General features: G+C 41.8%; 1 protein-coding gene and 1 pseudogene across 2 annotated transcripts in view; both read right to left on the minus strand.

The window, feature by feature from the left end:
- Positions 1–1051: 1051 nt before the first annotated feature.
- Positions 1052–26700, minus strand: part of TCEANC2 (transcription elongation factor A N-terminal and central domain containing 2) — a 56012-nt gene continuing 30363 nt past the window's right edge. The window contains exons 4-6 of one of the 2 annotated variants that reach the window (XM_055349574.2): positions 20934–21127; positions 13291–13425; positions 1052–4384 (exon numbers count right to left, since the gene is read on the minus strand). In XM_055349574.2, coding sequence (XP_055205549.1) covers positions 4295–4384; positions 13291–13425; positions 20934–21127 — 419 coding nt within the window. In that variant the 3' untranslated portion in view covers positions 1052–4294. Of the gene's footprint in view, positions 4385–12418; positions 13426–20933; positions 21128–26700 lie in introns of those variants that run through there. The other variant, XM_004025846.5, reaches the window with a different exon arrangement.
- Positions 19542–19981, minus strand: LOC134757236 (cytochrome c oxidase subunit 7B, mitochondrial-like; annotated as a pseudogene).

Consider the following 26700-nt stretch of genomic DNA (forward strand, 5'->3'; position numbering starts at 1 on the left):
GTACCAGACTCTGCTGGGGACAGAAATAAATCAGACAGTCCCTTCCCTGGAGAAGTTCACATTCAGGTGGAGAGGGAAACAGATAACAAAACGCCTGATGTGCTATAGGTGCTCCATATTTGCTGGTTAACAAATAGTTACCTACGTAGTAAGCCCCTGATACATGTAACCATAATTTTACTTAGGAGTTTCCTCACCTGAAAACCTTTAAAGTTCTCCAAGTAAAAATTCCCAGCCCAGCACTCAGGCCACCCACATACTGGCCTCTACCTCCTTCTCCAGGCTCACTTCATGCTATTCCTCCTCCTGCTGTACTTTGGCTCCATCCACGTCACACTTACTCCTGTTCTTTGACATCCTTCTAGCTTCCACGTTTGCACATACCTTTCCTTGTACCTGGAATGCCATTCCCTACCTGGGAAACTCCTCTAAAACTCTCAAACCCAGCTCACAAGTCAGCATTTCTGCTAAACCTTTCCTGATACCCTCCGGGCCAGGCCCCTCTACAGGCACAGTTCAGTGGTCCCTCCACTGTGCTCCCACTCAGCCCCTAGTATGTCAGATTGCAATAGATGGATGACTTGGCTCCTTATTGGACTGTGAGCCCCCGTCTGGTTCATCTCTGCAGCCTGGGACCTGTCACCGGGCCTGGCATAGAGGAGGGAGGTATTCAGGAAGCATTTTCTTTTTTTTTTTTTCCTTTTTTTTTTTTTTTAGGACGGAGTCTTGCTTTGTCACCCAGGCTGGAGTGCAGTGGTGCGATCTCAGCTCACTGCAAGCCCCGCCGCCCGGGTTCATGCCATTCTCCTGCCTCAGCCTCCCGAGTAGCTGGGACTACAGGTGCCCACCACCACGCCCGGCTAATTTTTTGTATTTTTAGTAGAGATGGGGTTTCACTGTGTTAGCCAGGATGGTCCCAATCTCCTGACCTCATGATCCGCCCGCCTCGGCCTCCCAAAGTGCTGGGATTACAGGCGTGAGCCACCACGCCCGGCTCAAGAAGCATTTTCATTCATGGTTGTGCGTATTAGCTTCTACTAGGGCTGCCATAACAAAGTACCACAGACTGGATGGCTTAAACAACAGATTTATTTTGTCGCAGTTCTGGAGACTAGATGTCCAAGATCAAGGTGTCAGTGGGTTTGGTTTCTTCTGAGGCCTCTCTCCTTGGCTTGTAGGTGGCCACATTCTTGCTGGTCCTCACATGGTCTGTGTGCTGTCTGCATCCTAATCTCTTCTTATAAGGACACCAGTCATACTGGATTAGGGCTCACCCGTATGATCTCATGTTACCTTAATTACCTCTGTAAAGGCCCTATCTCCAAATACAGTCACATTCTGGGGTGCTGGGGGTGAGGACTTCAACATACGAATTTGGGGATGATGCAGGGTGATAAGGACATCCGTGTGGCTGTGCATAGCTAGATGAGAGGCACAAGAATGAGGCCAAAGAAGTCAGCAGGACTGGGAATGCTAGGCCTCAGGTTAGCCTTCAGCCGCTGGAGAAAAAGCTGAGGAATAAAAGGAAAACTTAATCCCACTTAAAGGGGTGAAAGAGCAAGGAAGGCGAACCCTTTGGGGTTGTAATGGGGGATATAAATATTGATTATGTTTACAGGATGTTCTCAAGGGCTATTAGCTCTGAGTTCATTTTCCAACATAAATAAAAGAAGATAACCATTAAGGACTAAGGGTCTATTAATAGGCAACAAAATATGTGGACACTTATGAACATACAAACACCATCCCCTTCTTCACCTCTGAGACCATTTCACAAAATATTCTCTTACTTAGATGGGGAAATTGAGGTCTGGAGAGTTGAAATAGCATGTCTATGGTTGAATAGCAATAAGCTAATGATTATCCTACTCAAAGGCAGACATGAAAAGCTGTGGAGGAAAAATCCTTGCCAATCATAAGAGCTTGTTTCTCACACAACGTGGTTTTTGTATGTTTTCTGCATTTAAAAATACATTATATGAATTTATGATCACTATGAAAAAAAATCTGATTACAACCCAATGCATAAAATAAATGAGTCCATATTGATATATTAATAAATAAATTATCAAAAAAATTAAATGGCAGAGAAGGGACAAATCTTCCTTAAAGAAGACTTCCAAATTATATAGGTAGATACTCCACTCTCCAGGAGGTGGAGTTTAATCCACCCCCAGCCCCTAACCTTTGAGTGAGGGTTAGATTTGGTGACTTGCCTCCAAAAAAAAAATATGGAAAGGGAAAAATGACAACTTCTTAGTGGGAAAATCTGGCAAAAACTAACGTAACCAAGCACTCAGGGCTAGCATCACCAGTCAATAGTCCTGTGGAAGCCATGTGCCCCCTGGTGTGAAGTGATGAGACAGGCACTTCATCTCAGTTCATCTCAGTGGTATTCTTCCCTAAAACCCTGAATTCCAACTTAGTCATGAAGAAATCCTCAGACAAACCCAAATTGAGGGACAGTCTACGAAACACCTGGCCAGTACTGCTCAAGACTGTCAAGGTTATGGGAAACAAGGGAAGCCTGAGAAACTGTCACAGAACAGAGGAGACAGGATAGACAGGATGACTGAGTGCAGCCTGGGATCCTGGACTGAATCCTGAAACAGAAAGAGGACATCGGTGGGAAGACTGGCAAAGTCTGAGTGAAGTCTGGAGTTTAGTAATAGTAGTATACCAACAGTGGACTTTTAATTTTGACAGATGTACCACACTATTGTAAGCAGTTAACAATGGTGGAAACTGGGTGAGGGGCATACATGAACTCTCTGTATTTTTGCCACTTTTTGTGTATCTAAAATAACTCCGAAATAAAAAGTTTATTTAAAAAAATCAGGCAAGGGGAGTGAGTCCCTCCTGACCAAAAACCCCTCACCCCATCCAAAACGTCTCTCTAAATTGGGTATATATCTGTACACATCTTTTTTTTTTCTTTTTCTCAATATGTTTCTATGGAAATAGTTTTTTTCCCTTACATAAATAGTTCATAGTGTACATATGGTACTGCAGCTTCCTTCTTTCACTTAACAATATGTCTCAGTGATGTTCCCATGTCAGTACTTATAAATTTGCGTGGTCCAACACAGTAGCCACTAGCCACATGAGGCTATAAGCACTTGAAAATGTAATTAGCCCAAACTGAGATGCACTGTAAGAGTAAAATACACACATTTCAGAGGCTTAGTACAAAAAATGTAAAATGTCTCAGTAATTTTTACATTGATTACATGTCAAAGTAATAATATCTGGGGCATATTGGACTCAAAATATATTATTAAAATTAATTTGTTTCCTTTTATATTTTTTATGTGGCTACTGGAAAATTCAAAAATACATATGTGGTTTGTGTTATATTTCTATTAGACAGTGCTGTTATACAAACCTAAACTCATTCTTTTTATCCACTGCACGGTATTCCAAAATCTGGATGTACAATTTAACCATTTTAGATGTACAATTTAACCATTCTTTTTTAAATGTGCATTTAGACCATTTCTAAAATTTTGCTGTTACAAAACACGTTGCAATTAAAATCTTTGTACATGCCTCCTTTGCACATATGTAAAAGTATTTCTCTAGAGCATGTTTTGGCATGCTAAGGCCCATGAACCAAATGCAGCCCACCACCTGTTTTTGTAAATAAAGTTTTACTGGAACACAGCCACATTCATTCATTTACATACTGTCCACAGCTGCTTTTGTATTACAATAGCAGAGCTGAATAGTTGTGACAGAGACCATGTGGCTCACAAAGCCTAAAATATTTACTATCTGTTCCTTTAAAAAAGTTTGCTGGCCGGGTGTGGTGATTCATGTCTATAATCCCAGCACTTTGGGAGGCCGAGGAGCGCGGATCACGAGGTGAAGAGATCAAGACCATCCTGGCCAACATGGTGAAACCCAATCTCTCTAAAAATAAAAAAATTAGCTGGGTGTGGTGGCATGGTAGTCCCAGCTACTCGGGAGGCTGAGGCAGGAGAATCGCTTGAACCCGGGAGGCAGAGGTTGCAGTGAGCCAAGATCGTGCCACTGCACTCCAGCCTGGTGACGGAGTGAGACTCCGTCTCAAAAGAAAAAAAAAAAAAGTTTGCTGACCCCTGTTCTAGAATTGTTAACAAAAACTGGAAGAGCTATGTTATAGGCCCACTTCCTTGGAAAGTAGACTCTGAGATGGAGATTAGCATGCAGGAAGTTTATCAGGGATTGCTCTTGGGAAGGGGGCAGGAAAGGAAGCAGGATTGCTCAGAGAGATAAATTGGGCTCCGATGCTGTATGAAGACCTCAGCCAGTCTCATGGGAGGGTCTTGAAGCTGAGATGGCCCTTCCAAGTTGTCAAGTTGAGGCAGTGGGGCCAGGCCTTCATAACCTTGAACTGACCTGCCTGGGAAAGGGGTATGTCAGTGAGGTAACTCTTCCATTGAGGAAAATTCCCAGGGGGCTGACAGCTGAAGGCTGCTGGCTGAGAGCACTCCCAGTAGCTGTGGGAAGAGGCCCAGCAAGCATGGTGGTTGGGGGTCTGGGCAGCACAGGATGGTGTCCACTACAGCCCACATTTGTGCTGCTCAGCTCTACTTTTTGGTTTAAGTTCTGGTGGACCTCCTTTCCTGGGAGAAACTTAGGAAAGTAAGTTGGACAAACTACAACCTCCATCACTGACTGGTCTTGAGGCCACAACTGATACTCATCATCTCCCTCTTCTACTGTCCATTCTAGATCCTCCTTACCCTCAGCCAGCACGTGTTCCGGTCTCCGTCACTTCCACGGAGGCATGATTTAGACCCTCAGCCCTGAGGGGGCTGAGCCTGAAGTCAGCATATCCTGCTCAGGTCACGGTCTGGGCACTTGCATAATTATTTTATAAATATTGGGCAAGGGGCCGGGCACAGTGGCTCACGCCTGTAATCCCAGCACTTCGGGAAGCTGAGGCAGGTGGACTGCTTGAGGCCAGAAGTTCAAAACTAGTCTGGCCAACATGGCGAAACTCCATCTCTACTAAAAATACAAAAATCAGCTGGGCATGGTGGCACACGCCTGTAATCCCAGTTACTCGGGAGGCTGAGGCAGGAGAATAGCTTGAACCCAGAAGGCAGAGGTTGCGGTGAGCCGAGATGGTGCCACTGCACTCCAGCCTGGGTGACAGAGACTCCACCTCTAAAAAAGAAAAAGAAAAAAAATTGGGCAAAGGAATACCAAGAAGTCTCCACGTGAATCAACTGAGTACCAAAGATATACCTCCCTACCCTCCATTGCTTAACAGCAGCTGTACCTCCTCCTGATGATCAGGATTAATTATCCCTCAAAGAATGGTGACTGTTCTTGCCTAGTAGTCTCCTGATATGAGGAGCTCAAGTGCCCGGGTGCAGTCACAGCTAATAGTTCATAGTAATCTTGATGTTTCTTTTAGTGGAAGTGTTCCTCCTTTGTGACTCAAAACCTCTAAACCTGCAGAGCCCAGAACTATGAGAACAGGAGGCACTCCAAGTGGGCCACTAGAAGTGATGGTAAGAGTGAGAGCACTCCTGCTTTCATTTCTTGGTTCCTGGACTCATGTATTCTACCTATTGGAGACAAAGCATCACGTAACGGTCTTTGATTTTGAACATGTGCTGCACCCTGGAGGATGGCAGCTCTTCTCTCAGGGTTTCTGAGCTGGTGCCCCAGCTGTGCCTTCGACACAGTTGCAAGCTGGCAGCTTCAGGATAGCGCAGTAGATGAAAGGACAAGTGGACCCTGCCACCATGTGCCCACTGCTGCACCTCCTTTGCTGTGGAATCATATGGGATCCTGTATGACTATCCCATAATCTATAGATCCCATAATCTATCCCAGTAGATTAAACATTCTATAAGCCCTTTGAGAGTTGTGCTGGATGAAGCTCTACAAGCAGTGAAGACGAACTCGTATCTGGAATATACATCTATGCCAGCGAAAATGAATCACAGCTCTTTCCAGGGTAGACAGGGTTTAATATAGTCAACTTCCCAAGTGGCTGCTGGTTGTTCTCAAGGGATGGAGCTATATCTAGGTTCAGAGTTGGTCTCTGTTACTGGCAGGCCGAACACTCAGCAGCAGCAATAGCTAGATCAGTCTTGGTGAGTGGGAGCCATGCCATACCATCTGATATGGTTTGGCTCTGTGTCTCCACACAAATCTTAACTCGAATTATAATCCCCACGTGTTGAGGGAGGGACATGGTGGGAAGTGATTGGATCACGGAGCCGGTTTCCCCCATGCTGTTGTCATGATAGTGAGTGACTTCTCAAGAGATCCGATGGTTTCAAAGTGTTTGGCAGTTCCCCCTTTGCACTCTCTCTCTCCCCTGCTGTCTTGTGAAGAAGATGCCTGCTTCCCCTTGCCTTCTGCCATGATTGTAAGTTTCCTGAGGCCTCCCCAGCCATGTAGAAATTTGAGTCAATGAAACCTCTTTCCTTCTTAAATTACCCAGTCTCAGGTAGTATCTTTATAGCAGTGTGAAAATGGACTACTACACCACCATGGTTGCTGTTTATACACCCATTGTGTCAGCTCTGGGGTGGCCTCAGAGACTGGTTGATGTCAACTGTGTGTACATTGTTGTTTAGTGCTTCTCCATGGTATGTGCTCTCTGGGATACAATGGGATACAATGATCTTCACACTTGGTGCCCACTCCTATAGGTCCAACTACATGCCTCCACCACAGGTCTCCTTGTTTCCAATTTTCCAATCTTATTCCTTTCAGACCCTTACCAACCAGCCAAGCCATTCACCGCTGCCCATGAGATCCATGTATATAGTCTAAGCTCAGGCTCCTCTTTCCACATACAGCGGATGGCTAGGTGCATGATGCACAACCTGTGCCCATTGGAAGGACTCCCCACTCTGCTGTCTTTCAAGGATGCCCCTGTGTGGGGTTGCAGTGCAGCCACGGTCTTTTTTTGTCTTGCTCACACACACTGAGCTGACCTATCTAAGGACAAGGCGTGGCTTTTTTTCTCTTCTATCAGCTGGATATTATAAAGAGCTCCCCAGGCAGCCAAAGGTGTGAAATGAGGGACAGGCAGGTACTGGTGCAAAGGTAGTGGACGACATAGATGTCTGGGCCACCTGCTCACGTAACTATCTTCTGCCCTCTGGCCCTGCTATGCCCAACCCCAGTTGTACTATTTCTATCTTAGGAATTGCTGCTGGCTTTGCCTGACCTTATGACTTGGTGGATATGGCAGAATCCAGCTCATGATGAACAGCTTTGGTCACATGGTCAACTTGATGATCCATGGTCTGATGATCTGTCTCTACCAGAACCCTGTAGCTTCAAGAGTTGTTTCTTAAGAAGTATAAAATTCTTGGCTACAGATGGCATGGCCCCGCTCCAGAACCCCAGGTGTCTACATTGTGATTCTCCTGTAGGGTCTTGCGATAAACTTCACAGGCATCTGTTCCCACCACAGATACCTCGGGTACTTTGGGATCTGCCAGCTCATCTGTCCCACACCGCATGGCCACTTGTGTTGTAGCCTGGAGCTTCTGCTGAGCCCTTTCCTGCTCTGGGCCCCAATCAAAACACAACTTTCTGTGTCATCCAGTACATGGATGGAGCATATTCCTAGGTGTGGGATATGCTGTCTCCAAAACCTAAAGAGGGCTCCCAGGCATTGTGCTTCCTTCTTAATGGTTGGAGTGAGATGCAATAATTGTCTTTTACTTTCAAGAGAATGTCCCTGCCACATCCCAGACCATTGGCCCCTAAAAATCTCACCGCACCCTGCCCATTTGTGTTTTCAAAAATGGTCTGGGCAAGGCAAAGTGACTCATGCCTGTAATCCCAACACTTTGGAAGGCCAAGGCAGGAGGCTCACTTGAGGCCAGGAGTCCAAGACAAGCCTGATCAACATGGTGACAACCTGGCTAATAAAAAATCAGCCAGGTATGATGGCACATACCTATGGTCCCAGACACTTGGGAGGCTTGAGGTAGGAGGCTTGCTTGAACCTGGGAGGTCAAAGCTGCAGTGAGCTGTAATTGCACCACTGTACTGCACCCTGGGCGACAGAGTGAGACCCTGACCCCCTCCCAAAATAAAAATAAATAGTAAAAATTGTCTGTTTATTGTCTGTTTACAGTCTTCACTAGACTGTAAGCTTCTTGAGGCCACAAATTATGTCTTCTCTATCCCTGTGACCCTAATACCTGACACGTAAGAACTCAACAAATATGTATTGAAAGAATGATTTTATCAACATTAAAAAACAGCATTTGATTGGATGTCTTGATCTGCTTGGATCTTGAAACCAACCTCCCCAGGTTATGAGTAAGTCCATCCCTGACAGTAATTGTATCATTTTGATTGATTTAAAGAAAATACAATGTCATCCAATCAAACCATCTTTCCTTTGATACCAGGGTAGTGTCACCCAACTAACTGAAACTCCCAAAGCTTTGTTTTCTGGATGGACTCCCTTCCCTTGCAATAATGGGCAGTAACAAACTGAGCCTTTGCCCCATCTGGCTGTGATAAACACATTCAAAACACATTACCAATCTCAGAGTAAGGTTCTGAGGCCTGAGGCTACAGCAAAAGAAAACCAAGGTTGACAGGCACAAGTTTAAGAACCTGATATTCTATAAATGAAAAAGGCCAGCTGCCTGTTCCTTCACCACAGAACACAGTAAATGCATTATCTGGGTCTCCTGCCATTTTTCAAACCTGGGATTCTCTAATGATATCTGTTTGGGCAACTTTAAACTTCATTTGTCAAAAAAAAAAACCCCTCTAATTTACTGAATCTCAAGTGTTTCTTTCCTTTGCCTTAAATTGTTGGGTTTCTTTTGAATGTTTAAAATTTTCTTAAAATATCTGTTTCTGTTTTTGTTTTTTAAATCTTTTTAAAACACACATCTGATTAGGTCCCTCACCTCCTCAAAAACTTCTCATGGTATCCCATTATCTGAAGGCCAAAGTCCAAACTCGTTGATAAGGCCTCCAAGGCCTTGGTTACTTTTTTTGCCCAATTTCTCACTACCATTCCTAAGAACCTTATGCTTCAGCCACCTCATATTATTTGCCTTTACTGAAACTAGCACACCTCACGCTTCTGTGCCTTCACATAGACTGAGCCCTCTGCTAAGAACTCCTACCTATCCTTCTGGCTTTGGTTCAAACATGAACTCCTCTGTGAAGATTCTTCCTCTGAGTGGTGTTATTCATTCCTTTCCCCATCTTCTCAATACTTTCATGTCTATAGTTATCACCCAATATGCTATACTCTATTTATTTAGTTATGTGTCTATCTGCCTCACCAGACTCAGAGGAAATTATCTCTCCTTTATTGCTGTGTCCCCAGTGCCAGTCTAGTCCTTGGCACACAGAAGACGGGCAATATTTGTTTGTTGAATGAATGAATGAAAATACAGAGACTGAGTCCCTACACAGAGGACCAAGACCTCCAATTTTTATTTATTTATTTTTATTTTATTTTATCTTTGAGACTGAGGTGAGTCTTGCTCTGTCGCCCAGGCTGGAGTGCAATGGCGCCATCTCAGCTCACTGCAACCTCCGCCTCCCGGGTTCAAGCAATTCTCCTGCCTCAGCTTATCAAGTGCTGGGATTACAGGTGCCTGCCACCAGATCTGGCTAATTTTTGTATTTTTAGTACAGGCAAGGTTTCACCATGTTGGCCAGGTTGGTCTCAAACTCCGGACCTCAAGTGATCCGCTTGCCTCAGCCTCCCAAAGTGCTGGGATTACAGGCGTGAGCTACCATGCCCAACCAGGACCTCCAAATTAACCACTACAAGAAAAGCATCAATAAGCTATTAGAGCAGACACAAATGGTATTTACTTTCCCACATTTCCCCTAGCAACTGAACTTGCTTATAAGACATATTCACACCTTGACTTACAGGTAACTCAGAGGTCTCAGGAACTACTCTCACCCCATTTCAGGGGCAACTTTTTTCTTTTTTCTTTTTTTTTTTTTTTTTTGAGACAGAGTCTCACTCTGTTGCCCAGGCTGGAGTGCAGTGGTGCAATCTTGGCTTACTGCAGCCTCCATCTCCCAGGTTCAAGCGATTCTCATGCCTCAGCCTTCCAAGTAGCTGGGATTACAGGCGCCTGCCATCACATCTGGCTAATTTTTGTATTTTTAGTACAGACAGGGTTTCGCCATGTTGGCCAGGCTGGTTTCAAACTCCTGACCTCAGGTGATCTGCCTGCCTCGACCTCCCAAAGCGCTGGGATTATAGGCATGAACCAATGCACCCGGCCTCAACCTTTTCATTTTTAACAGACTGTAGCTCCAAGTTACTTCTCAGTGTGTGGGCAAGATTGGGAGGGATGTCTGCAAGCTTCCTTCCCTTCAGCAAATGCTCAGAATAGCTCCATTAGCGTTCATGGAAATTCTGCACATGCATCAAGGAGAAAACAGCCACAAATAACACAGCCTGCTTTCCAAATCTCCAAAGCACATCTCTGCAATCATTCTACTTTCCAACTATCACCACTGAAGGCTTTCAGCCAGAGAGCAATTTGTTTTCAACTTACTCTGGGTTCCTAAGTTAGCAGAACTCTTTGGTTCTTTAAACATGAAGCTTGCTACTTCCAGTCTCCCTACCCCAGCTTCTCTTCCACATAGCCTATTAACACAAAAGTGACCAGTTCCTGCTTCAAATCAGTCTAATGCCTTCACCTGATGCACAAGACCCTTCAAACCTGGTCCTGGTCCTTGCCTTCCTCTCCTGCCTCATCTCCAGCTACTCTCCTGCCAGTGTCCTCTACTCCAGCCATACCAATCACCTTCCAGATATCTCCACTTCTGGGTTTTTCCATACTCTGCTTGCTCTGCCAGGCATGCATCTCAACCACCCAATTAATTACTCCTGCCCTTTAATTTTGAAATTTTCATTATATTAACTAACATTCCCCTATCCAAACTCCTGCCCTTTAAGACTGAACACAGGTATCAGCTCCTCCAGGAAGCACTCCCTGATTGAATTAGATGCTTATACTGTACATCCACAACCAGTCACTCAACTATCCAATAAATAGTTATGGAGACCTAGCTTGTCCCAGGCTCTGTTCCAGATGCTGGAGATATAGCAGGGAACAGAACAGAGACTCTGCTTTCATGAAGCTTACATTCTGGGAGTGGGGAGATAGACAATAAAGAAATAACTATGTTACAGAGTAATAAATATTCTGAAGAAAAATAAAGCTAGGTACAGCATTAAAGAATAGTTGGGAGGGAGTGCTATTGTATTTAGGGTAGTCAGCAAAGGCCTTTTTGATAAGGGAAAGAGAGACCTAAAGCAAGTGAGGACAAGAACATGCAGATGTCTGGGGAAAGAGCATTGCAAGTGGAACAGCAAATGCAAAGAAGTAATATATTAGAAGTAATGGCAAAAACCACAATTACTTTTGCACCAACCTAATCAAACCACCAGGACTTGGTTGGCTTAGGGTGGGAGATGTGGGGTCTAGGCTGACTCCTTGAGTTCCTAGCTGGAGTGTCTGGCTTGCTGGTACTGCCAATGGAGAGAAGACATGTTATATCTGAGATGTCTATGGGGCATCTAGGAAATATCATCTGAAAGTCAGGGGACAGGTCTGGGCTGACGATACAAACTGGAATGTCGTCAGCATGTAAATGATGCTTGAAAACATGAGAGTAGATGAAATCATCCAAGGCAACCATATACAATCAAATAGACCCGGATTTTGAATCTTAGATCTGTCATTCACTATCTGCGTGACCTTGAGTAAGTTACTATACCTTTCTGAGCCTCACTTTTCTCATGTTTAACTCGGTATTTTCTTTTTGTAAAATGGTTACCACAGTGCTGGGCCCAGGGTAAACGCTCGATTATTATTATTCTAGCTCCAATAGTTACTAGCAGTAGGAAATTGAAGGTGATGTTTCTGCTCAGTGAGCCTCAGGCTCCCATTTGTAACTACTGCTTAGTATACACCTACCCCACAGAATGGATGCTCAGGAAATGGTTGCTAAATAAACGAATAAATCTAAAAAATGAAAACAACAATACCTACTTAATACAATGGGTGAGAGAAGTAAGCAATACTTTTACAAAACTATATAAAGATCCAGGTAAAGGTTAATAAACTGTCTTAGGAAAAGTGCCTAGCATTTAGAAGGTAGGCAATAATGTTAGTCCCGTCCCTTCTCCCCTTGTTTTTCAACTCATCTTCCTTTTTTTTTGGATTTTAAATCTCTCCCTTTCTACCAGCTCCTTCCTTTCAGATTACAAACGTGCTCCAGTCTCCCCTAATCTAATCCCCACTTCCTTGAGTCTTCTACATTCCTCAAATCCTTGTTCCATCATTTTTAAATTTCACCAACTGTACCCTTTCTCAACTCAAAACACTTTTCAGTGAACAAACTCCACCTTTTGTTTTAGAAAAAAAAAGTTCCCAGCTTACTATTAATTTTAAAAAACAAGTATTATTTACGTAATTGTTAAAACAGGCCTGTGTAGAGATATTTCATTTTAACATATATATGTATGTACTTTTTTCTACTGCAGTAATTCATTTCAAGAGAAATTTCATTATGTATCTTCTACAGAGCCCTAAACTGAGAGCGCCAGCGTATTCAAATAAACCCTGAGGTGTGGGAGGCTTCGGGCCAGTTCCTCATTAGTAGCCTCAGCATGGGGGCTCTGGAGACCAACGCAGAAGGTCTTCCAGGGAGAGCTGAAACGTTCAGATAAGTGAGCTCTGGGAAGAACGGGTAGTCGGCTGGCTCTGGCAGGCTCACCCCTGGGGTAGAGCAAAGAGAACAGACAGGGGAGTTCTGAGAGGCACCAGAGCTATCTAAACTCAGGGGGATGGAACCGAGTGAGCGGCAGCGGTAATTGAGTTTCAGTTACCTGCAGGGTGGTGAAATAAAGTAGTAACTTCATCTGCCTGACATGGGGGAAGTTTAGAGGTGTCCTTGGCATACTCACAGTGAAATCCATCACCCTTTCACCATGTTGGGTGATAGCAACCGTATGGCGCTTCCTAGTGACAGCCAGTGTGCGTTCTGTTAGGCAGCACCAGCGCACTCCAGCTAATGAAGCACATTCCTGCAGGCCTGTCTCCTAGGGCTCTCCGAATCCTCTGTCTGCAAAGGAACGGCACCATGGGAAAATCTAGCACAGCCAGCATCAGCTATCACCCAAACTCAAAAGCGTCTTTGAACGGCAGAGACAGGCCCATTTTCCTCTCTGCCTGGCCCAGGGCTGGAACCGTCCTCAGGTCACTTTTTGTGGGTCTGTACAAACGTGCCGACTGGCAGCGAGCCGCTCTTCACCTGAGCCCGGATTTCAGCTCGGTGCTTTAATGTGAAGACCAGGGCTCTCACCGTCCGCCGGTACGGCCCATTAATGAGGCGGGAGCAGAGATGAAACGTTTCCCGCTCAATATTTTCAACCAGTAGGTGATCCATCTAAAAAACAGCAAAATTATCAAATTAGAGCCTTACATTGCATAAGGATTAAAAGCAAGAGAGGCTGGAGCACTCTGCTCAGAGGCCTCCATTAATCAACTGAAATTCAAGGACATCTACTTCCTGTCACAAGAGAAACAGGAAGAGCAAATTAATTCCACCCTGGCAATTAAGGAACAAGGCCATGTGCTTTGTGACAGGGACCTCATTCACAACCCCTGCCGGGTGGTAATATAACAGGAAACTGGCCTGAACTAAGCAACGGGTACTGGGCCCTGTACTTTACCAACCAGGAAACGAAGACCAAGAATAATAAATCAGTATAACGGTTCATATTTTTTTTTTGTTTTGTTTTTAGACTGCCTTTTAACTCCTTACGGCATTTTAGAGACATGGGGTCTAGATCCTAATATGTGTACAGAACAGTTCAAAAATCACTTTTCACATTTAATGCTCATAACTCCTATTATCACATTTTACAGATAAGGAAATAGGTTCAAAGGCAAAGGTTCAAGGTCTTACAATTACTAAGAGACAGAGCTGGGACTGTGACCTGGACCCCTCGACTCCAAAGTTCATGTTTCTTCCCTTTCACCATACTAATGGCCCCTTCAACATTCCGAGAGAATGGTTGAGATTGGAGAGACGCCTACAGTTTCCATTAAGCAGAGCAGGTCTAGGGGAGGGACCTGCAGCAATTCTGGGGTGGTCTGGCTCAGGCCCAAGCCATCTTGAGGTCCAGACCTAATCAAAGCAGGAGAGATCTGGAACTTTGTCTACACGGTCTGAATCCAGGGTAGGTTGGGATGCTGATCCAAGACCCCCCAGCCCCTACCCTCCTTTCCAGGCCCATCTTCAGCTATTCCCCTCCCCAATCCTGACCACACCCGGCCCTGAGCACTCCACTCTTGACCACCTTCACACATCTCTGTGCCTCTGCACCAGCACGTGTTCCCTTAGCAAGGCACACCTTTCCCTACGGAAAACACTCCTCTTTGTATGTCAAAGCCGAGGCAAAAACAACCAAACAAAAAGACCCCAGTGCAAAGGACTGAAAGCTCTTCAGGCTGCCACCATGCCCTGAGCTTCCCTTAGTCACTATCATCATATATTATAAATGAAGTATATACTTTATTTTACACATACTGTCTCACTCTGTCACCTGGGCTGGAGTGCAGTGGTGTGATCAAAGCTTACTGCAGGCTCAAACTCATGGGCTCAAGTGATCTTCTGGCTTCAGCCTCTCAAGAGCTAGGATTATTACAGGCATGCACCACCATGCCCCGCTAATTAAAATTAAAAAAAAATTTAGAGATGGGGTCTTGCTATGTTGCCCAGACTGGTCTTGAACTCCTGGCCTCAAGCAATCCTCCCACCTTGGCCTCCCAAAGTGCTGAGATTACAGGCATGAGCCACTGCACCCAGCCAATGATCTATATTTTAAGTTTGTCTCTCCTAGTAGAAAATTCCTTGAAAATAGGAGACAAATTTCTCTCTCTCACTTCCTTTTTTACCTTTAACCTTTCTCTCCCTACCTTAGCCACTCATTCAAACATTTATTCAGCACTATGTGCCAGGCTCTGTGCTTGGGCTGAGCAATAAGCAGTGACTAAGGCAGGCTCAGCCCTTGCGCCCTTGGGCAGCCTAGTCCAGTAGGACAGACAGACTGTGAACAGGGGTTGTAAGGATCCTGTGCACCAGGAGAAAGGAGAGGAACCAGCGCTGTGGAGAACACAGCCATGGCAAAGCAACCCAACCCAGGAGGGCAGTGCCTGGCTTCAAGAGGAAATGAAGTTTAATCTGAGATCTGGAGCATGAGTAGGATCTGGCTAGGTGAAATAGGTGTTTACTTTGTGATAAATTCACTGAGCTGTACATATATGTTTGTTCTTCTGTGCAAAAAGCAAAGTTCAAAAAAAGAAAAAACACACCCCAAATAAAAAGGGGTCACCTGACATTTAATAAAATGTCCTAACATGAGAGACAGATGGATCAAAGTAACTAGAAAAAACAAACTTGTCAGATATAAGGACCAAGCAAAGAGCAGAACAGGATTGAAAGAGACAGACAGAAAGAGAGAGAGAGAGAGTGAATATCCAGGCCCAGATATCTGCCTTAGTCTAGCCGACAAAAGGTGCTCACAAAAGTTTGTGGTCCTAATGACAGACTGATTATTTCCAAGGCTTGTGCTGGAGTGAGTGGACTTGGTGCTGTGGTTCTCTAGAACCCAGACTCCAAGTTTTTCCAGGCTTCCTTTCCGGGCACTGAACTAGCCCCCTGAGGCAGGCCTGGCACCAGACTACTTTAGGAAGCTGGAAAGGTGGCTAGCTGGCTATCCAGCATTTGTCCTGCAGCATTTGCCAGAAAGAAAGTTCCTTATCCCAGTATGAGGCTGGTTAGTCTCCACTGATGGTTAGAGATACACTTAGCAAGAAAGTCTTTTTTTTTTTTTTGAGGGGAGTCGTTATCAAAGAAGAAGGGTATATGTGTTTGTAAAACAAGTCATGGCCACTCCAGCAAATTATAGTACCTGTATTTAAAAAAAAAAAAAGTACTCTGAGAGTATCTTGGAATTCACATACTTCATTCAGCAAATAGTTAACTGAATTGCTACTCTGGGTCTAGCCTGCTCTTAGAGAGATAGAACGGAAAGGATGTGAACCCTGCCCATCACAAACTCACATCCTAGAAGTGGGTAGGAACCTGCGGGTAGGCAGCATGACAGGTGCTATGCCAGCAGTGTGGTGGTAATAGAAGGCAAGCATCTAACAATTCTCATGCATGCCTCTTGTTAAATGAAGACCAATCAGAATTAAGAAATGGAGAAAAATATGTGACATTAAAATCATAATAGAAAATGATTCATCATGTACCGTATGTATAACAAGTTTGTTGCAAAGTGAAGAATACCTGTCTTGTAAGCGCCTTTGGGTAATCCAAACCCACCCAAGTTGATGAGTCCTTTCCAGTGGGTCCTAATCCGGTGCTTTAGGTGAGCCCTTCTGGGTGGAAGGACCAGAGTTTCACCGAGTCCTTGAGAAAAGGGCTTTTGCTATGAGATAATTTGTATGAATGGGAATGAGGATAGGAACACTGGGAGAAACCTAGGGATTTATTTAGAAATCGATCCTTTCTCTGTATCTCTCACGGGCTGCCTGGTCTCTTTCTCACATGTTTTTGCTCTTCTCCATGGGCCTTACTCACTACCAATTCTAACTGCCTTATTCTCTCCTCCTATGCTACACATCTTTTCTCTACTCACAACTCTGCTTCCTCACAACTCCTCCAATATCCTTTCTGTTCAACACTTGCACTGTTGTTTTCTTGGTATCTCCTAGTTCACATTTCCCAGAGACAGAGTCAGAATCCTTATTTGTTTGTGCCTGTGAGTTAAGTGTGTTATACAGCTGTCTAATTCTGGATGAACTAGCTATAGCTGGAGGAAGATATAAAACATGACCACCTTGAGCTCCTTCATCAGTGGGAAGTGGTGCCATAACCAATTAGTGATGTCTGCCACATGCGTAAGCTCTCTCAGGGCATGGGAACAGGGTCTTCTTCATGCGTTTCCCTTAAGTGCGGAACTTCCCACACTGGCTTGTAACTATCTATTTGTCTATCTTCCTCAGAAGACTATAAGGAGTGCTAGAGTCGAAACCATGTTGTATCCATTTCTAAACTGTGCATGCCTAGCTAGCATAGGTTAGTGGCACATAGTAAATGTTCAACCAATATTTGTTAAATGAATGCCCTTCCTTCCCATGTGTAACACTTCTTTCTTGCTCTTCTAATAACATCATATATATAGCAGATAAAATATGTTTCTATTTTATGTGTATGTTCTAATTAGCAAAATCCTACGCCTCTTACAAAGGCGGGCTCCACTGCCATCTCTTCTCCGAAACATTCCCAGATTCCCCCATCAGATTTAACTGCTCTGCACTTTATGTGTTGATACTTGCTAGTACCGTTATTTCAGACTGCCTCATATTTTAATTAATCGTTTATAGGTTATCAGCCAGGAAATAGTAAAGCTTTCTTAGGATAGGGAATGCGACTCATTCATGATTGTCTTCTCCCCCAGCACCGAGTAGATCCTTACTAAACATCTGTTGAATTGAATAGCCACTGGAAGCAAACTTTGTGTGGGTTTTCCAATAGCATGATTGAATTTGTACATATCTACCCACGCTTCTTTTTGACCACTTGAATACATTCATGAGAGAGCTGGTCAAAGCCAGGGGTGCAGTCTGAGGCCATTAAACAAAGAAAAAACTAATAGTCCCATATGGGGACGTACCCCTGACCTGGATCTCATTAGCACCATCTGACAACCAACTGAGCCAACCAGCCAGTGTTTCATAACTCTTAATGATACAGGCTCACTTTGAGAATCAGGTTCATTTTTTTAAATGACATAATAGGAAAATGATCACAGGCCGTGAGGTAGGAAAGGAGAGTGGATAATGAGGAAGGGGAAGTAAGAGAATGACACCACAGGGGATGTTCATATGAGGAAAGATCTAAAAGATGGGGAAGAACAAAGAAGATCTGGAAGGGAGAAAGTAAAGGGGAATGGAGCCTGGGTTTCAACGATGGAGTTTTTATTCATCTATTTCACTATTCCAAGAACAAGGAAATAATCCTTGAATCTAGAAAGCAAGATCTGTAGGGTAATAAAGAGATGCACCTTTAGGCTGTGTGTTATTATTCTTCATCTATGGCTTTCACTATTAAAGGATATGAGTGAAACAACATGGAAACATTTTTTTTCTACAAAAATGTAATAAGAAGATTTGGTATTTGCAATAACACATGCTAGGATCAAATTGTAGAGGCTTTTAAGTCACTGGGCCAATAACTTAAACCCAATGCTTTACTGCTGCCTGATTAAGTACATTTATGAAGATCTGATGTCTGATTTGAACGCACTCAACATTGGTTACTGTCAAAGACCAGATACTGAATTAGATGGTTCATTGATTTACTCTAATATGGAAATATCTCAGATGATGATAGGTGCTAAGAATTAACCTTATATAAAAGTGCTTGTATTTATATTCTCTGACATAACAAACTGATAAACATGCTATCAAATGCTGTTTATGCAAGGAAAGCAGAGTGATTTTTTTTTTTTTTTTTTTTTTTTTTGGCTAAGGACGACAGTAAGACGCATACTTTTAATTTTTTAAATTTACTCTTTGGGAACAAAACCATTCAGCTATGCTTAATCTGATATTTTTTCCAATTATGTTGGAAAACACTAACAAACGTATCACTTTTTTAACTGCTTTATAACACTTGAGTGCTTACCACTTGATGTGCCATTTAAAGGATAATTAATGGATAAACTAAAAGGATAATTATCATGGAGTTTAATACAGTAGGCAAACTGCTCATTAATCCTTACAAGCATAGCTTTGTTATTATCATTTACTTAAAAAGATACCACAGGAAATTGGTATTTACCACCACATTAACTACATATTATATACCCACACTGTATGTTTCTGCAGTAATTTTGACTTATTTCAAAACTAAACTTTATTTAAAATAAATCTTGTTGGCTAATCGATACTCTGGAAAATCAGACTTACAACTTTCATACTTTGTTCTCTCTTCCAAGGGTTTAATACTCATATTAAAGCTTCCTTTAGGAAAAGTTAAGTGAACCTCCAGCACAGCAATTCACTGAACTATCAAATAGTCATTAAAAATTATAAACATGAAAAAATAAATATATATAGAAAAGGATATAAAAAATGACACTAACTAAAATTGATCAAGATTCAAGAGACACAAATGTAAATAATTACGTCAATAGTCTGCAATGTTACTTAAATAATCAATAAAAATATCTTATGGAACATTTGGCATATAATTCACTCTATATAAATCTCAGATAATCATAACTTGCCCAACATTCATTTAAAAACCCATAATAATTTACCAAAAAAGGAAATGTGCCAATGTGTTAACAAGATTATGTCTGGGTTACATTTTTTTCCCTTTTATACATTTTTCTCATTTTCTATTAGAAGTTTGTATTTAAAAACCCAAAACTTTATTTAGTTTTTTAAGGTTTCAAATGTACTTTATTTCTTCAATAATGCCGTATCTTAATGGGTACACAGTGCTTTAACTTGGCATCAACTACGAGCTGTTTTTTAAACAATTCATTATTACACCAGCTGGAATGATTACTGATCTCTCCATTCCTTTGGGGTGACTCTGCCAACAGGGGACAGGTTCCATTCTATTCTGATTTGTGTTGCTACCTATGTCCATATAGCAATACAGAAAGTGGTTCCACTAGCTAATACAGCACTACCATATTTATCATGAAAATCAGGTGTACGTTTCCGGTGGCTCTGCCTTGCCATTGTTTGCTGAATGCTTCAAACTTGGAGACGACTTGGTGCGGTTTTGACCAAGAGGAACATGGTGAAGGTGAAGACAGAACTGCGGCAATGTAGCTGCTGCTTTGGTGCAAATTCACTTCAGGTCCAAAACTTTATTTTAAAAAAAGTAAGTACTATATCACAAGTCCTTCTTTTGCAGATAAATAATTGAGATAGAAAGGCTAAAATTTTTTTTAGAGACTGCAGTAACAGATCTAGCATTTAAATCAGACTTCTGAATTGCTTATTTTATTAATATTAAATTGTTCTTTAAGGATACTTTAGCAGAGTTGCTCTGGGATATCCTGGGATAAGGAATAAACATGAATATTATATGTCCTGTTTTCCAGAGTATTAATCAGCTTATAAGATTTGTTGTTTGATGACAATGAATATTATTATTAATGAGCAAAAATCCTTCTTCCAGCATGTATACTTCAAACCACTAACATCATCTGAATTGTAAGCCATGAAGGTGTTAGGGAACATGTCTATCCAATTGATTTTATGCCTTAAAGCTAAAGATACGGCTGTTGACAAAAAATTGGGGATCTGAGTCTTTTCAATAGACAGCTATTTATTTTACCATTGATATGCCATAACACAGTCCATCACAGAATTTTTACTTCAGCAAGAAGGGAAGGAATTTTAAATGGGAAGTAACCAACATCCATTAAATAACTTCTAATCAGCAGGCACTACTATTCTTTTGCATATATGATTCATTTAACCTTTTTAATACCGTAAGTGGTAGGACTTACAATCCACATTTTACAGATTAAGAAATCAAGTCTCAGAAAATGTTAAGGTATCTGCCTAAGGTGTCACAACTAGAATGTCAGGGTTTCAACCCAGATCTTGCTAGTTCAAAAGCCTGCCTCCTACAACACTGTCTCCTGGAATGCTTATAAATCCAGAATCCTTAAAGAATAACTGGTTAAAATAAAGCCACAGCATTAAGATTATGAAATCTTAATTATGAAATTACGAGGCGTTTAACCAAGAGCACCTACTAATCACATCCGACCAGGACATTACCTTTATTTTTCTTCTTTTAAAAATTAATTATTATGGGTACATAACAGTTGTATATATTTAGGGCATTACCTTTAATTCCAAGGCTTCTGAGAGTAATTTCTGAGCATTTTTCCTAAACGACTCGGTTTTGGGATCACTTCTAACTTCAATAGAAGGTCTATTTGAATGTTTTTCAGTGAAAGTTTTCCACTCAGTGTAAACTTCTCTGGCAAGAGAAGCCACTTCTGAATCTGAGTGTTTACGCATCTTGTTCACAGTGTGACCTGGAACAGGAAGAGAAAAACCAAAGGAAAGGTTGTTACATCTTCTTCTGAGAAGTGCAGGACTAGATGGACTGACGTGTGGCACTGAGAAAGTCACTCACACACCCAAGGATGTAAAGACTCTTGTGCAAAAGAAACCCGTTTCACAAGGACTAAGATAATAAGATAATCACTGGGGGAGAACCAGCAGCCTAGCCAATGAATTAAGTCATAAACTAGAAGCAAAATCAATAGATTCTTAAAAAGAACAACAAAGGTAACTTCTTTAACCAACAATTACTATAAAAGAAAATGAATTAAGCATTTATCTAGTTTTTTGGGGGAAGGGGGTACATACTGTATTTCAAGACAACAAAATAGCCCTAGTTATTATGGGAATATTATTTAGCTAATAAATGTGAAAAGACTGACAGAATGAGAACATTTTTTTGTAGCCCTGATGAAATAATTCATTCAGAGACAATCATCAGTGGATGAACTCATTCAATGAGTCTGATGAGGAAATTTATAATGGAGGGATGAGCTGTCATCATCTAAACCCACTGTTCAATGTTAGCATCCCTAAGAGTGGGACTATCAGACAGAAGAAACAGAAGAAGTACTTTGCACCCTTAACCTATGAAGTAGTCTTATCCTCTTCCCCAAAAGAAAAAGAACAATAATCCAGTTAGTCATTCAAAGCTAACTTCCAATTCATAGGAAATAGGAGAGACAGAGGAATAAATTAAATTATAGTATGAAGAAACAAGACAAATTCTGAATGTGGGACATTCTACAGGACAACAGATATGGTTTCTTCCACAGTCAGTGATTTTTCTCTTTGTTGTTGTTTTTTGTTTGTTTTTATTTTTGAAAAGGGGCTAGGGTTAGGGACTGCTGTAGATTAAAAGAGTCTCTTGAGTACAAACTACCAAATGCGATGTGTGATTCAAATCCCAGTTGGAACAAACCAACTGTTAAAAGATATTTTGAGATAAACAAGGAATATGAATATGCACTAGATACTAAATTATACCATGGAATAATTGTAAACTTTGTTAAGCACAATAAGAATGGCACTGTGGTTACAAGAGAAAATATCCACATTTTTTAGAGATGCATACTGAAGTATGTAGAGTTGAAATGACAAAAGGTCTGAGATTCTACTTTAAAATACCTCAGCAACAACACAAAAGCAAAAAGGGAAAGATGAAGTGGGACAAAATCTTAATAGTTATTGAATCTAGATGAAGGGCATATGGGAGTTAGTTATAATATTCTCTTTATTTTTGTGTATGTTTGAGAATTTCATAATAAAAATGGAAAAAAGGTGAAGGGTCAAAAATATCAATATGCAAAGTACTTAGATAAAAATAAATACCTAGAAAGGCTAAAGAAGTCAACTGAACACTTAAAACTAAAAGTTTAAAAAATGGAAGAATATAAGATACATATATATTTTTTAATTTTTTATTTTAATGAACTTTTTAATCCTGCTCCATGGGTTGAATATAAGATAGATATATTTTTAAAAACCAATAGCTTTCTTAAGTCAGCAATAGCCAGTCAGAACACCATAGGGGAACAAATCCTGTTTAAACTAGTAAAAACTATAAAGCACTTTGGAAAGCATGGACAAGAATGGGTGTGTGAGCACTTGTGCTGTCTGTTTGTGCCCACTTCCTTAATGCTCCAGGATTCCTCCTTTTCCTCCATCCCTAGCCCCGCTGCCCTGCCTTAGGGCATGTTGCCTCCAGTTGACTATGGAGGCACCCTGATTGACCTCTCCAGCTAAGTTTGGTACCCCTTAATGCCATCTTCCACACTGCAGCTAGGATAGCCTTTATTTATTTTTAGTGTTTTGTTTTTTAGGGACTTTTTTCCTAAAGCATAAATTTGACCATTTCACTCCTCCACTTAAATCCTTTGGTGCTATATCCACTCTTACCTTTTCATAAAAGTCCCTTCACAATCTGCCACCCTCCTACCTACTTTCTATCTTCATTTCCAGCTACTATCCACTGTCATCCAATACTCCAGCTACTTGCAGCTCCTAAAACATTTTATTTTTTATCTCTTTACTTTTGAGCATACACCCAAATGAACATTCTGTCCGCCTGAAATACTCTTACTTCTCTTTTTATCTGGCCAACTTCCATTCGGCCTTTAAGACTCATTTAAGGGTCCCTTCCTCCAGGAATTCTTCCTTAATATCTCTAGTCTTGGTCAGTACCCCTGCTCTCTGCTTCCTTAGCACCTTGCGCTTCTGTTTATCATGGTAATTACTAGAGTTAGTTGTAATTATTTGATCAGTTATCTCTTTTGTTCACCAACTTGAGCTTCTTGCAGAAAGAGCTATGCAAGAAATCCCCTAACCTTAGGGGATGCTCATCTTTGTATCTCTAGCAGTGAGCATAGTGGCAGGAGATGGGAATCAGGAGAGCAGGTTGGTTGAATGAGAGACTCATATAAAGAATAACATAATTCCTACTAAAATACATAACAGAAGATTTGAATAAAGGGAAAATATACCTTATTATGAGATGGAAAAATGAGCACAAAAATGCCAATATAGAAAGTAGTCGCCTGGGTGCAGTGGCTCATGCCTATAATCTCAACACTTTGCGATGCCAAGGTGGGAGGATCACTTGAGCCCAGGAGTTCAAGACCAGCCTGGGCAACATAATGAGTCTCTATCTCTACAAAAAATTAAAAAATTAGCCAGGTGAGGTGACATATGCCTGTACTCCCAGCTACTTGGGAGGCTGAGATGGGAGGATGGCTTGAACCTAAAAGTTCAAGGCTATAGTGAGCTGTGATCATGCCACTGCACTCCAGCCTGGGGAACAGAGCAAGACCCTGCCTAAGAAAAGAAACAAAAAAGAAATTAGTTTATAGATTTTATGTAATCTCAACCAAAAATCTCAGTAGGCTATTTTTATTAGATTACAACCAAATACTTCTACACAAATATAACTGAGCAAGAGTATAAAATGCTATTTTGAAAAAGAGGAGTTATGAGGCACAACTAGCCTCATATCTAAGATCTAAGATATTAGAACATATTATAAAGTAACAACATTGAAAATGATATGGACCAACACCAAAAAAGAAAATGAATAGGGAATTTAAAAAAATGAAGGTCGGAAACAGACCATAGTACATAAGAATTTAATACATAATGAAAGAGGCATCATTGAACAAAGGGAAGCAGAAAAAAAATTTTTATTTGAGAAAATGGTCAAAACATTTAGAAAATTTCTCCAATTATGCCAACTGCATAGCCCAATATTGTTTGATTCCTTTATTCTCCACACATTTATTGAAGGCCTGTTTGCTCTAGATACTATGCTGGGCACTAGTCATGTAGGGCTTAAACAAGCAATTGTCCCTGCTTTACAGGTTCTATGAAGAGAATCCTGGAGTTGAAAAATAAAACTTTGAAGGGAAGACAGGGTAAAATAATATTGAGTCTTTAACTTCTCCCTCTAACCACTTATTTATCAAGAATTTGTACCTAGCCTTTCTGTGGACCTGGGAAAGGAGTACATCAACACTCATCACAAGGAGGAAGAGGAGGAGGAATGCAGAGCACTCATTAGAAATGTCTAAAGGTACTTCCTAGCTAGCGATGCTTAGGAAAGTGCATTCCAATGCACAAAGCACAAAGCACCCCTGGATACTTTCCTTTTCTAGGTGGAGTTCTCCTTATCCCTGAGATTATTCATTCAGCAAGCAAGATTTTATGCTCTTGGTCACTGTAGTAGATGCTAAAAATAAAATGATAAATAAGATAGTACAGGATATCAGACCTAGATCCAGAGCATTTAAACACTTTTTTTTTTTTTTAGACGGAGTTTTGCTCTGTCACCCAGGCCAGAGTGCAGTGGCCACCATGCCTGGCTAATTTTTGTATTTTTAGTAGAGACGGGGTTTTGCCATGTTGGCCAGGCTGGTCTCGAACTCCTGACCTCAGGTGGTCCACCCGCCTTGGCCTCCCAAAGTACTGGGATTACAGGTGTGAGCCACCGAGCCTGGCCCATTTAAACACTTTTACCGGGAATTTACCTTACGCCTGGTGCTGAGGATACAGAGATGAGGAGAACACAGCCCTGGGAATTTAGCCTACGTTTTACCTGCCAAAGTGTACAAAGAAGACACATGTACAGAAATATTCATTGCAGTATTGTTTGTGATAGTGAAAAGCTAGGAACAACCTACAAGCTCATCATTAAGGGTCCTGTTTTTTAAATAAATTATAGTCCATTTAAACAATAACTACTTTGCAGCCATTAAAAAATAAAATAGGCTGGGTGCAGCAGCTAGCATCTGTAACCCCAGCACTTTGGGAGGTTGAGGTGGGTGGAACCCTGGAGGCCAGGAGTTTGAGACCAGCCTGGCCAACATGGCGAAACCCTGTCTCTACTAAAAATACAAAAATTAGCTGGGCAAGGTGGTGAATGCCTATAATTGCAGCTACTCAGGAGGCTGAGGCATGAGAATCGCTTGAACCTTGGAGGCAGAGGTTGCAGTGAGCCAAGATCACACCACTGCACTCCAGCCTGGGTGACAGAGCAAGACTGTCTCAAAAAAAAAAAAAAAACCCGACAAAACACTAAACTAAAATAGCTCTACATGTAGTAACCGGAAAAATGATCACTTTTTTTAGTTAAGTGAAAAAAGCAGGTCTCAGAGCACAGATAGTGTGAGTCAATGTTTATTTTTAAAACTACATATGTGTATACATATAAACAACATTTTTGTTTATATGCAAAGAAAAAAGCCTTAAAGAATTTACAATAAAATTATTAATGGTGGTCTCTTCTGAGTAGTGGGACTGTGTGTATCCATGCAGTTCAGCTCACAATCTAGTGGGCTGGCTCAACATGTCAACAAACCTAACAGCCTGGGCTGTGTTATAGTAGGGCAATATTCAGGTTTCTTTCAGAATAGAGATCCTTCCCTTCATAAGAGTCTCACCTTAACCTTTTCTCTCTCCAAGAAAGGCACTGCTGACCCAGCTTTATGTATGAGAAATAATACAGAAGTCCCTCAAACAGAGAGTCCTTTGACTTGGTCGAATCCAGCAGTCCTTCTCCATCCTGACATTACTTGGCCTCTCTGTGGCATCTGACACTGGCTTTCTTACTGAAATATTCTCTTGCATTGCTTTTGGAGACACCACCTGTTACTGAGTCTCTTCTCCTCTCTATCTCCTCTGCTGGCTGCTAATCCTTTGCCCAATCTTTAATTATCTGTGAACCCCAGCTAGGGCATTTCCTTGGCCTCTTTTCTTTCTCCACTTGCCTTCCCTGAGTAATCTTGCCCACTCCTGTGGTCCAGCTACCTGCAGGCAGATGACTCCCAACTATGTGTCCCTAGCCAAAGGTTCCCACTGAGCACGAGACCAAATATCCAGTCCCCTACTGGACATCTCCATCTGCTTATTCTGCAAACACCTCTAACTCAACATTTTTGGTCACAGAATGGCACCACCACCCACCCACCATTTTAGGATCCACTGTCTCTTTCAACCTTATGTTCATTCAGCCATTCCAAGTCATATAGATCTACTTCCTTAATTCTCCCTCTAT

Source organism: Gorilla gorilla, chromosome 1, assembly GCF_029281585.2.
Source record: "Gorilla gorilla gorilla isolate KB3781 chromosome 1, NHGRI_mGorGor1-v2.1_pri, whole genome shotgun sequence".
NCBI lineage: Eukaryota > Metazoa > Chordata > Mammalia > Primates > Hominidae > Gorilla > Gorilla gorilla.